Source organism: Pteropus medius, unplaced genomic scaffold, assembly GCF_902729225.1.
Source record: "Pteropus medius unplaced genomic scaffold, Ma_sr-lr_union100, whole genome shotgun sequence".
NCBI lineage: Eukaryota > Metazoa > Chordata > Mammalia > Chiroptera > Pteropodidae > Pteropus > Pteropus medius.
Genome location: NW_024355206.1, coordinates 2,796,424 through 2,809,578, shown reverse-complemented (window position 1 = coordinate 2,809,578; position 13,155 = coordinate 2,796,424). Strand labels below are relative to the sequence as shown.

The window sequence follows — 13,155 nt, the reverse complement described above, 5'->3', positions numbered from 1 at the left end:
ACAAGATTTGGGTCTCTAATCTTGCTGAAGCTTTTTAAAGCCAAGATGAAATATGAGACACTAACCTGGCTTTAGAGAGATGAGAACTATGGGGCCATCTTGGAAAGGAAACCTGCTGAGAACAGGAAAGACCCTTTTCCTCAAATTCCCATCCCTAAACAAAGACAAAACTAAGGCTGCCTGAAAGCTACTATTTCAGAAGCCATTTCCTCCAAATGTCACTAACATGACTAAGCAGGCTCAAATACAGGGACCTGGAGACTGGTGTTCCTTGTGGCTGGAGACTTTGAGTCATCTCCGTATCCTCCACACCAGGCTGGGCCTGACACGTGGTGGGTGTGCCACCAATATTAACTGGGTAAGAAGGAAGTCTGAATCATGTGGAATGAAAGTACCCAGGACCTCAGAAGGTGACTGCATTTGGAGAAAGGATCTTTAAAGGGGTTGTCAGGGTGAGCCCTAATCCAATAGGACTAGTGTCCTCATAAGAAGAGGTGAGTAGTAGGACACAGAGACACAGACTCACAGAGAAACAACTACTCTGTGAAGACATGGCATCTACAAGCCTAGGATAGAAGCTTCAGAAGAAACCAAACCTTCCAACACCTTGATCTTGGACTTCTAGCCTCCAATAACTGTGAAAAAACAAATTTCTGTATTTGAAGCCACCCAGATTATGGTACTTTGTTATGGTAGTCCTAGCAACTGAAGGCAGTTTACAGAGAGTCTGTGTATCTTAGTATTACGCACTGAAATAGCCCCGGGTGAAATGACAGGCTGAGACTCGTTCCAAAATAATCTTTGAAAGGGGGATGAAGGAGGGGGTGGTTTGTAGATGAAGCGAGACTGGCCATAATCTGAGTAATTGTTGAGGTTGGATGATAGGTACACAGGGGTTTATTCTGGGTTCATTTTACCTTTCTTTCTATTTTTATATGTTTTGAACATTTCTATAATAAAAAGTAAGAAAACCAAACAAACACCTGAAGAAGAAACAAGGGCTGTGCAAGACCTGTATATATCCCTGGCTCTCAATCCTGGGGGGGAAGCTTAGACGCCCCAGGGGGATTCTAATGCTGCTAACCACTGACCTACATAGAGAGAACTAGGGGTTCTTTATGGGAGAAATACAGGAAGACTTGAAGGAAAACATCATGTTTCTAAATGAGAAAAGTAAACGCTAGAAAAATAAACTTTTCCAAGTTAATTTATATATTGAAACTCCTATTCAAAATTGTGATACACTGTGCTAGAGTTGACCAAAATTGACTTTTCCTCCCCAGGAAGAATGCCTCTCCACCGCCCCACTCAAAGTTAGCCTTGGCCCTGGACTGTGCTTTGGCCAGTCAACTGTGAGCAGGTGTGGCCTTCCTCATTTCCAGGTGGAAGCTTCAAGAGCCACGCTTCTTCCTCTCTCTGAGGTGGGGAAGCTCCCACTGGTGGCTGCTCTATTACCCTGGGTCCTTGGATGAAGCTGGTGATGCCGGAGACATATGAACACCTAGCCAACCCACGATGGATATGTAGTGTGAGGAAGAAATAAATCTTTGATTTAAAAACCAATGAGATTTGGGGGTTGTTTACAGAGCATAATCTAGTCCATCTTGACTGACAGAGAAATTCAACACAGAATTTGACAAAATCATTCTAAGTTCAACAGAAAGAAAAAAAGGCAGAGAGACAAAAGCACCCTCTGAAGAAGTGACGAGTCAGGTCAGGGTTAATGCTATCAGATATTAGGCCATATCACAAAGCAACGATAATTAAAAATCAATAAGGACATTAGGTGTAGCAACAAAAGTCGACTGTCCCCTGCGAGCTTCAGTTCCCGCCCCTAAGCGATGGGGGTGGCTATAGGGCCCATCCGGGTGCCCCACCGCCCCACCATCTCTTGCAGATGGGCATGAATTCTACACTTAGCAGAGGCAGCAGCAGTGCCCTTACAGTGAGAGCAGAGAAAGGGAGAGCGCGCCCGGCCATGCCCCTTGCTCACCGTAGGTGAACATGCGAGGCGAAGTCAGTTCAATGTTGGGCAGGGCGCCCAGGTGGTTGAGCACGGCGCAACGGTAGCCGTTTTTCTGGGCATAGTCGACGAAGGTTCGGATGTACTGCTTCTCACTGTGGTTGGCGATCCCGGGGCAGATGGCCATGGTGATGTCACCTACAGGGGAAGAGAGACCCCGGTATATTCGACACACAGTGACACTATAAATGGACACGGTGACACTTCACCGGCTTAGAAAACAAGAGGAGGAAGTTCAACATACATCTTTTCACTCAATTCTCTGGGAAAGATCATCTTTCCCTTCTAGCTGGAGCTGTCTATCTATTAGTAACTCTCAAACTTTTTATGGGGAAGGGTCATTTTTTAAAATTTCCAACTGTCATGGGCAGATACTTTTGAAAAATACCCTAAAAATTAATTTAAAAAAAAAGAAATTAAAAAAATATAAATCTCAACTTTTTATTATTAGATTCAATAGATATAAAACTATTCTGTTAAACTGCTATACAAGTTTCTAAACATGACTCTTAATTTCTGTATGAAATTTTGCATGAAAGGACAAACGGGTGAACAGAAAAAGTAACAGTCATGTTTGCACAGACTTCTTTGATTCAGCCATTTTACTTGCAGGTAGTCACCCTATAGATACACTTGTGCACATGCAGAACAATACGGTATAGATTGTAATGGCAAAAGATCGAACACAACCCAATGTCTAGAAATAGGGGTCTCGTTAAATAAATTATTGCACATCCAAGTGATGAAATATTAGGTAGCCCTTAAAAATAATGAGACATCTTGTCTACGGCCATGCTACCCTGAATATGCCCGATCCCATCTGATCTCGGAAGCTAAGCAGGGTCTGGCCTGGTTAGTGCTTGGATGGGAGACCATTTAGGAAGACCGGGCACTGTAGGCATTAAACAAACAAACAAACAAATAAATAAAGAGACATCTTTATATATACGAATATGGCAAGCTCTCCAAAACATGGTAAGTGAAAAAAACCAAGGTGCACAAAAGGGTTATGATACGCTGCCATTTGTGTGGATAAAAAAAAACCCCCACACATCTGTGTGTATAAAGCATCGACTAATTATGGAATCATACCCAAGAAACCTACCAGTGCGTACCTGGGGAGGGAGATGGGTGGGGGTAGGGGTGGGGGACTGAGACTTTCCCTGTATACCCTTCAGCATCCTTTGATTTTTTTCTGTCATGAGCATGAATTACCTACTTGAAAATACGAATACATATTTTTCCTTTAAAAGGAAAGCGGTGTTTAGGTTATTAAATCTAATCATAAATTTTCCTTCCAAAAGTTAAGAGAAAAACAATTTAAAAATTCTTACGCAATATGCATAAAGAACCTTTAAAATTTTATAAACCTAGTAATTCCAATTCTTGGAATCTTGCCTCAAATGTTATGATTAAGGATGCTCATCATAGAATTAACCATAGTAGCAAAATTGTAAACAAGCTAAACACCCAACAATAGAAGAATGATTAAATTATAGTATGACCACATTGTAGGCTATTAACCAATCATTAACAGTATGTTTTTGAAGACTTTTAGACATTCAGTGACATGGGGGAATATTTATAATGTAATGTATAATAATTCAAATTTTAGAAAAAGAATGTATAGAACAGGAAGTAAATGGAAGAAAATATCAACAGTAGTATGCTGGGTGATAGGATTACATGTGATTTTTATTTTCTTTTCATAATATTTCTGTATTATCTAAACTATCTAAAATGGGTATTTATTCCTTTTGTAGAAAAAATTTCTAAAAAAATAATAAAAGGAAAAAGGGCTGTTTTTCTTAAGAGTATTTCTTGGATGCAAATACTGCCTTCCCCAGACCCGGCTTTCTCAACACTTTCTGGAGACAGGGGTGATAGAAAGACATGAATGAGTAAAACAAAGATTAAATTAAAATTTGTGCTTTAATGGTAGAAGTAAGAGCGTTAGAAACAAGAGAGCAAAACATGTAACTGGAAAACAGAACAAAACGCGCAACTGGGAAACTTATTTTTGTAGCTGTTTACTATCTGTCTGCTGTCAGGCATTCTAGCAGACAGATACTAAACAGCTACACAAATAAGTTTAGAGAGTGGCAGGTGCCATCAAGAACTAAAGCGGGAAGACATGAAGGATTTACTGGAAAGAAACAGTCATCAAGGGAAGCAGAAACTGTCCCTCTGAGGAGGTGACATCCAAGACCAGAATGGCAAGGAGGAGGCAGCCATGTGAAAGTCTGGGGATGAGCATTCCAGACAGAGGGAACATAAATTAAACCTTCATCGCTAGAAGTTCTATTACTTTAAGTAACTGAGGGCTATGACATGTTTACTGGAATCCACTCATACATATTTATTGAGCTCCTATTTAAAAAAAAAAAGAGAGAACAACAAACTAGGTGCCTTCGCATACTACGCAACTCAAAAGACATGTTCTCTTCTGGTCCGGACGGCATTTAAAAGGGTGCTGCCATCTAAATCCATTTCCTCCAAGTCCTCATTGTGAAGCATTTTATGCTGTGTCTATTGTGCAGGCTGGACAGAGCAATGGAAATGCTAGTTGCTTCTGAGAAATAGGTGTCCCAGACCCCTGCCTGATAAATACGACTTTGATGTGCCTTTTTCTCCATGGAAACCTAAGCAGAGGGTACCTGAGAGCCTTTGTTATCTGCTGTTATGCAACAAACAAAACCAGCATATATAGTACTGGGCTTTGGTTTCCTCATCGGTAACATAGGGATCATGAGGCATTGCTTTTATGAGGATTACATGAGAAAACAGTAAATATAAAGCATGGAGGACAGTCTGGCTTTTGTTACTGTCATCAAACTCGAGGCCTGGTCCTGGGCTCCAAGTTCTCCCTCATCCCCTTACACCCAGCTTCTGCCTTTCAAGAGCATTAAAAACTGTACTCAACACCACCTTCTGCAGAGCCGTATGTGGCAACTGGCAGGCACATGCTGGAGCTAATCCTTGCCAGTTGCTCATAAGTGATGGGTCTCAACAGAGTTCCTACCACCCCTGACATGATGGATGGTAAGAGTTGGTGGCACGAGCAAGTACACTGTGCTCCCTCACTGACTAGTGCTCCTTCTCCAAGTGATGGCCCAATCATACGACCTATACTCACTCACCTCCAATGCAATGCTCAGCCAAGGGCTCAAAGAGATCGAAGGTTGAAGTGGCTCCATCAGACATGGTGATGAACTTCCGGTGCCCATATGGGTGTGGCGACCTCACCCTTCCCATCTTCCCATACAAGGCTGTTTGAATGTGTCCACTTTTCCCCCAGATCAACGGCGGAATGTATCTAAGACAGAAGGAAACGAGAAGTCAATTTTCTCCACATTCCTTGAATAATGCTCTGCAGAAGCTTTGAGCAAAAGTCTTTCAATCTATTTAAGTTGTTTCCTGACAAATTCTGTACACTAAGCATTAATGAGATTTATTTTAACCTTATATCCATGCCATGATTTACCTCCTTCCCCCATTTATTAATACAGCCTGCAACAGATTAGCTTTAGAAATTGACCAGGGCATGCTTATATAGACAGGATTTCAAATTTAGGGTGTTAAGCAACTCAACATGGGTCATTCCTATAATGTAGAATAAAAATAAGCAAGTAACATTCGAACACATGCTATTTATCAAGGGTTAGCCTCATTATCAGATGAGCTAATGCACATAAAACAGCTAGCACAGTGCCCTCGCTCATTAAAGGCTCACTTCTTTGCCTTCCCTGTATTAGGCAGTCCATGGCTGCAGTGGTTACTCCATTCACCAAATCTGCTGCTCTCTGTCACATGGGAAGGGCTGCAAACTTCTGTAAGAGCCTTTATGTGCCTTGTGCGTGTGTGTGTTTGGGGTGGGGAGCACTGTGTGCCGAAGAGAATGTGCTGGAAGGACAGAGCAATGTCAATATTTGTTGGATTATTGAAGGATAAAGGCTTGTTAGTCTAAGCAAGGCATGACACACCCTAACAACTGTGCTTCGTGAAAACACGGAGTGACTGGTCCTTGGTAGAAAACTGAAAAACCACAAACTAGTTAGTTACTGGGAAAACAAGGTGCTCCAAGTTACAACTACAAAATGATTATAGTTCACAACCACAGTGCAAGATGATCCCATTTACTGAAACTGCTGTTGGTTTCTCTTCTGCAGCTTTGACTCCAAGCGTGCTGGCTAGCCAGGGTTTGTGTTCTATAGAAACTAGAGTCATATAATATAAAATGGTAATGACATCAATCTTTCATCATTGTAGCGTATCCATGTGGTGAGCATTTTATTAATAGTCATGCCATTCATTTCTATCAGACCAGATGATTCTAGAAGCCCTTCTTAAATTAAGCCAGGTTTATTATTTTATTATTATTATTATTATTATTTTTTTTTGGTAATTCATTAGATCTACACAAACTTAAGAGAAGTGAGGTTATCACCTTAAGCAAGCCAGTTCCCAGACAAGCTACCTCTGTGGTGGTTTGTCTGAAAATATAGCTGCCACATTCTACCTATTCCTGTCCCCATAAGCCATTTGTCCCTTTTAGAGCTGGATACCTCCCCACACCCGATGAATGTAGGCTGGTCTGTGACTTGTTTGGGAAGGTAGAATGTGCTGGAAGGAATGCTGTGTATATCTGGGCCTAGCCCTTCAGAAGCCTGGAAGCCCAGTGGCTTCCGCTTGTACCTCCTGGACCTGGTGCCACACTGTGAAGAGGCCGGGGCTTGACTGCCCAGTGAGGAGAGAAACGGAATGAGCCTAGAGGACGAGCCTGGAACTGAGAGCTATCTGTGCATTTAAAATTTTATGGGACCGCTAAGTTGCCTCCAAAAGATGGACCAATTTACGTTCCCACCAATTATGCACGAGAGGGCCTGTCTTCTTCACCTTCAACAATGGCAAGTGTTATCAATCTTTTGCATTTTGGCCATTTTAATAGATAGAAAATGGGCATTTCATTTAAACTTATTTAAGGTTGATCCGATCTATGGTTAAAAAAAAAATTTCGTAGTTAAATTTGTATTCCCCTGATTTATATGTTTATTAGTCATTTGTATTTCTTTTCTGTGAATTGTGTGTCTGTTTTTCTTTTGTCCATTTTTCTATTATAATTTTCTTTCCCCTTTTGATTTCTAGGTATCATCTTTATCACTCCTACATTAAGTCATTATGTGTTGCAAAGGTTTTAGCCCAGTCTATTGTATATTTTAATTTTATCTTTTATTTTATATAACTTTTATATTTGTGTTTAAATTTGTTAGTTTTTTTTTTTTAGTAAAACCTTTGTTTAGCATTTTGTTTTAAAAAGAGTTATTGTAACACCCGATTATAAATACATTCTCTAATATTTCCTTCTATTACTCCATAGCTTTAAAAAATGTATTACCCTGAAATCCACCTATTTTTCCACATGATATGATCCAATTCATTTTTTCTTAACGGTTAGCTAATTGTCCTTACATCGTAAATTGCCCGCCCTTTCCCTATCGATAACTGTCATTTTTAATACACACTAAGTTCTCGATTATTTAGACTTGTTTCTATTTCCTATTCTGGTTCGATCTACTTGCTCATTCTTGTACACTATGACACTGCTTTAACTAATGTAGCTGTATGAAATATTTTGAGAGTTGCTAGTGCAGGCCTCCTCCACTCCTCTTTTCCAAAACTTTGACAGATTTTTGGCATTTTATTTTCCAGAGGAAGCATAGAAACAGCTTTTTTGATGAAAATCTTGGGATTTTTCATTAGAAACACACCAATCTTATATTTTCCCTTGGGGAGAACTGCCATCTGTACAAGTTTGACTTGTTCCATTCAAAAACATGGTGTATCTCTCCATTATTCAGGTATTTATGTCCCACAGTAAAACTTTATAGCTTGCTTCTTGTTTCAATATTCAGTTTTTACTACACTAATTTGCATACACTTCTACATTCATTTTTTTTTAAAGCTATTCTTAGAATTAGTATCGGGGCATGTTTATTCCTAGCTCCTTGAAAGCAGAAGCAATGTCTTCCAGTTTACTAACCCGCAGGGTATTTTGTCCAGTGTTAGTAAATGCTTGTTGCTATGAAAGCAGCTAGACCACAATAAAATATAAAGGCCAACCTGTCCTTATCTTCTGAACCTTGAACCTATTTATAATCAACATCTGGCGACACTAACAGAATTGCCCATGGGAAAGACCTCAAGGGGAAATCTGGACCTCCCACCCGCCATGACCAAACATACACTGGCTCTGGGCAGAGACTTTGCATAAAGAAGGACAGATGGTTGTCGGGCTGTTTAAAAGACAGTTGGGAAAAAAGTTGACTCATGCTCATCTTTGCCCTAAATCTGTGAGTGACCAGTTCCTTCAACGGGACCTGGGTCCCTTGGTTTTGGATTAAACCACTTTCCAGCTGTTGAACCCAGACTTAGCTATTATTCCCTTCGCTTCTCTCCAGTACCTCCCCACCAAGTCGCACAAGTCAGTGCACAGAAGGAAATGTTTAGAGGCTCAGCCTGAGACTGAGCCTCCCACCCCTAGCAAGTCCTTTCCAGTGAACCAAATGCCCATCGGCAGCTACTCCTCGGCACTTGAAATGTGTTTCGAACAGGATGCTTTGGTTAAAAAACGAAACCCAACTCTGACTAACTTAAGAGGGATGCTGGGTGGGGTTTTGATTTGCATTTTCCTAGTGATTAATGATATTAAACATCTCTACTATTTTGACCCTAGGTCATTTCCTTCTATGCTATCTCTACTTCCACCTCTATCTCTAATATTAAACATAATTTTTAAAATTAATTAGTTGATAAATATATATTATCAGTCTCTTGTTCATTTCACAATGGCTATTAGTGGTAGAATCGAATCAGAATAAAGTTGGCAACAGTTAAAACTGCAGGTGGTAAAATTTAGTATTGTCTAAAAACTGACAGAAGAATCCAGTTTTCAAAGAGGCACACGGACTTCCAAAATTTAACCTAGAGAAACGAACTTGGTGGAAATAACTGCCACAGCAGAACTTACTACAGCAAAAGCAATGGTCAGAATATGGAATACGGACCAATAACTGATTCCAAGCTTTGTAGTAAGATCTAAATGCAAAACAAATCCAATGAAGGTAAGATTTAAGTATTGCATAAAAAATTCACCACAGAACTGAATCGGCTCAAGAATTTCTTCCAGAAAATCTTTTGTCAAAGAAAACTCTTTAATGTCAGCATAACTCTGAAGAGTGGGAAGTGGGGTCAGAAAGAATGGAACTGGGGAGACTTCCATGGCTGAGACGTTCCAGTGTGGCACAGTGCGTAACGGGGAGTGTTAAGGACCGAATGTTGTGCCCCCCCGAGTTCACATGTTGAACCTCTATTCCAGTGTGATGGTATTGGAGGTGGCACCTTAGGAAGGTGATTAGGGTTAGATGAGGTCATGAATGGGGAGCCAAGATGGGCCTGGTGCCTTTAGAAGAAAAGGAAGACGAGCTCTCTCTCTGCCCCGTGAGGACAGAGCAACAACATGGCCACCTGCAAGCCGGGAACAGGGCCCTCGCCAGGGCCCTCATCTGCTGGCACCTCAGTCTTGCACTTTCCAGCCTCCAGGACTGAGAAAGACAAACACTTCTTGTTTAAGCCACCTAGCCTCTGGCATTTTGTTGCAGCAGCCCGAGGGAGTCTGAGGGTCTCCGGGAGCGGGACGTTTCCCAGCACCCAAGGACTGGGCTGGTCATGTCTCTCACTTGGGCTTCACAACGACTCTGAACAACGGTAAACCTCCCATTCTACAGGTGAGAAAAAGAGAGTCTGGACTTGCCTGGTGTCACAAAGTCAGGACTTGAGGACAGGTCTCTGGGTTCTGTCCAGAGCTTTTCTTACTATGCCACACTCAAGACTTTCATCAGCTCTCTCGACTAGAAGTTAAAATAACAAACCTCTTTGTGCCTATTTTTCCCTGTCTGATCAACTGTCAGAATGTTACATTAAATTCTCTTTCTCCAAACTGATCATTGAAGTTGCTGGAACTTCTTTCTGGTGTCCCTCACATACATTAAACAAAAAACTGTTAATTAGATTTTACTTGTTTCTGTGCAATTGTAACCAACTTCTGGAAATTAGTGTAGTTTTTCTTGCAGGAGACCCATTTGAAGGTAATTAATGAGAATGTTCACGTTTGATTGCTCCTGTGATGAGGCCAGAATTTAATAAAGTCACACTGACTATGTCCCCAAGATAATGAGAGCCCGGAGAGTGACGACAGTGAGAGCGAGAGGATGGAGGTGCTTCTGGAAAGGAGAGAGGTTTCTGATTCAGGGAGGGCTTTTTATCCTACTTTAATGAGTGAGAATAAACTAACCAGGACGGGCACAGGGGAAGGGCGGCACTGGGAGCAAAGCTTCTGGCAGCTCCAGGAGTCAGAAAACTGAGCTCCAGGCGTGTGTGTGTGTGTGTGCGCGCGCGCGCGCGCGTGTGTGCACAACCGTATGTGCACACAGAGGAGATGAGGAAGCAGGGATGGGCAAAACCCTTCAGAGTTTAGGGGGACATTTTGTAGATACTCATCCTGGATTCTGACCTGCCAGAGCCTCCCCTCCACTGGCCTCGAATCCAAGACTCCTGCTGCTCCCACCCCACAGAACCCTACCGTTCCCCCATGGCCTCTCTCCCCGTCTCCAGCCTGACGGACCTGAAGCCTGCCCTGCTCTGCCCAACTTCTCCACTGTGTCACAGCCCCCTGGAAGCACCCCTTCTTTTCAGGGAGCCAGATGTGGAGTGGACCCTGCACCATGTCACCCCAGACCTGCTGGGGGGCAAGGCTGAGGCTGGGAAATGGCTTCAGCATTCACTTCGGGAATACATATCTTGGGTCTTTCATCTCATATGGCAAGTGGCATATTCAGCTTCCCAAACACCCATTAATAGGCGCATCAGAAATATGCTGTGAACACAGCATATTCCCCACTGGAGGCGAATACTTCTTCACAGTGTCACACATTACATTTTCACTGTTGTTGCTAGATGTTCTATTCCTGAATTGCAGGCTTATGCACGAAAAAACTCCAATGCAGAGACTGTTTTGTTTTTGCCTGAAATGACCAAAAGCGGCCATAAGAGAGAGAGGAAATATCTTCTGTTCCTGTAACTGGTTTGTAAATACAGGACAGAGGCCACCGTGCGTGAGCCGGCAGCTCTATGACCCGTTGTGCAAGCTATAAAACCTGAATGTTAGTGAGAACAGGCACAAGAGTGAGTTACAATAAAACCTCTTAAAAAGAAACTACACTTTTTTTTTTGCTCTAAGGAAAAATAAACTCAATTTTGAGATTCAGAGAAAACCGGTTAAAACCCCTAGAATTACATTCACATGTTAAATGTATCTGATCCCATTATCTTCCTGTCCTACAAACGGCGTTCAGGACAGGTCAGGCTTCCCCATGTACAGACGGAGGCACAGCCCTGTCTCCCCCTATCCGGCCCTGGTTTTGACACTATGCTTTACGTGGGCTTGGGGTTTATGAAGAGGCTCCAGGGTTCCACCCGACAAATGGCCATCCATTCAATAACTAGTCCGGCAAAGAGCCAAATGTTAGTTACCTAGCTGAGAATGCGTCGCAGTCCTGGAGTCCAGCACCGAGGTGCTAAATGCAAAGCTCCCACACTCGGTCCGCTTGCCCAGACTGTTCGCAGAAGACACTGCTCCCTGGTCTCACCTTTCCTATTGCTGAATTATGGACGTGAAAACACACTGCCTATGCTGAGCAAACAGGACGTAGGCTGACGCACAGCACACAGAATACTTTTGTTTCGTCCCTGTCTCTGCCACTCACCTCCTCCTGTCTGGAGGACACACACACAGATGTCAACGGTCCGTCCACTCTTCCTCCCACCCAGGATTGCCTTTTCACTGCTTCTCAGCCCAAAATCACCTCAAAAATCTCTGCTGGGAGTGGGGAGGAGGAAGACGAGAGAGGAAAAATCACATCATATCTGCCACGATTCTTAGTGAGGGGAAGCTGGACTATCTAAATGTGAAGTTCCTGCGTTATCTGCACGGACTGCCCTTTAAAAACATTTGTAATCGAGAGATGATGATGAGAATTAAGATGCTGACATTCAACATGAGCACATGTCTTTCTCTGATGTGCATGAAAGAATCCAGGAAATGGCAAGCGATGACATTATAAAAAACATGGGTTCTTAAAATATTTAATTAAAAATACATTTCTTCTGTTAGTATATGTATATCCTTACTAATAACCCACACTCAAAAGCTGACTCCATTCCTGTTCCCAGGGAGTTCACAATCCTGAGAAAGAGATAAGAAGGAAATTTTATAATGCTCTTTAGGGCTCAAGAGCCTGGAAGAAATGAGCTTGCATTGGAAAACCCACCATTGTAAACATGTTGATTCTCCCTAAATTATCTATAAATTTAACAGATACACAGTAAATATAACAGGATGTTTATACGTGGATTTGAACAAGCATTATAAAGTTCATAGGAAAAAATGAACCAGCTATAACAGCTAAGAAAAATATGAAAAAGAAGAGCAGTGAGAGAGTACTGGCACCACCCCCACGATAAAACATATTAAAAAGCCACCAATCTGCTGGTGGTATCTGTATTCAGGATTATCAACAGATCGGAGCAGACTGAAATATGCCTACGTATATCCAGGAAACTTAGTATGAGAAAAAGGTGGCATTTCGATAAATGGGGTAAAGATGGATTAACCATTAAAAGGTGTTAGACAAAGAGTAGCATCTAGAGAAATATTAAGTTGGAGCCACACTTCCCATCAAGATAAATTCCAGAGGGATCGAACACTTCAAAATAGAAAACAAAACCATGCATGTGGTAGAAGAAAGTTTAGTTTTTAGTTTTTGTTTTTGTTTTTTTTTTTACATATAATTCTGCAACAAAGGAGACCTTTTTACGGAAAACAGAAATCCCAGAAGCCATATAAGAAATGATTGAAAGATTTGACTATGCAAACATTAAAAAAAAAATCTGCATGGCAAATACCACCATAGGCAAAGTCAAAAGACAAATGACAACTGGGAACAATTATTTGCAATTCATAGCAGAAGGGCTGATTTTCTTAGCACATAAAGGGATCTCTCAAATGGTTAGGAAGA

The 13,155-nt window shown here is 41.7% G+C and overlaps 1 protein-coding gene and 1 pseudogene across 1 annotated transcript in view; one reads left to right on the top strand and one right to left on the bottom strand.

Moving 5' to 3' along the window:
- The window catches only part of ABHD2 (abhydrolase domain containing 2, acylglycerol lipase), a 62,696-nt gene that overhangs the window by 19,923 nt on the left and 29,618 nt on the right, over positions 1-13,155 (bottom strand). Inside the window, exons 4-5 of the mRNA XM_039858304.1 lie at positions 5,164-5,339; positions 1,994-2,161 (exon numbers count right to left, since the gene is read on the bottom strand). Coding sequence (XP_039714238.1) covers positions 1,994-2,161; positions 5,164-5,339 — 344 coding nt within the window. The remainder of the gene's footprint in view (positions 1-1,993; positions 2,162-5,163; positions 5,340-13,155) is intronic.
- Positions 2,806-2,924, top strand: LOC120599424 (uncharacterized; annotated as a pseudogene).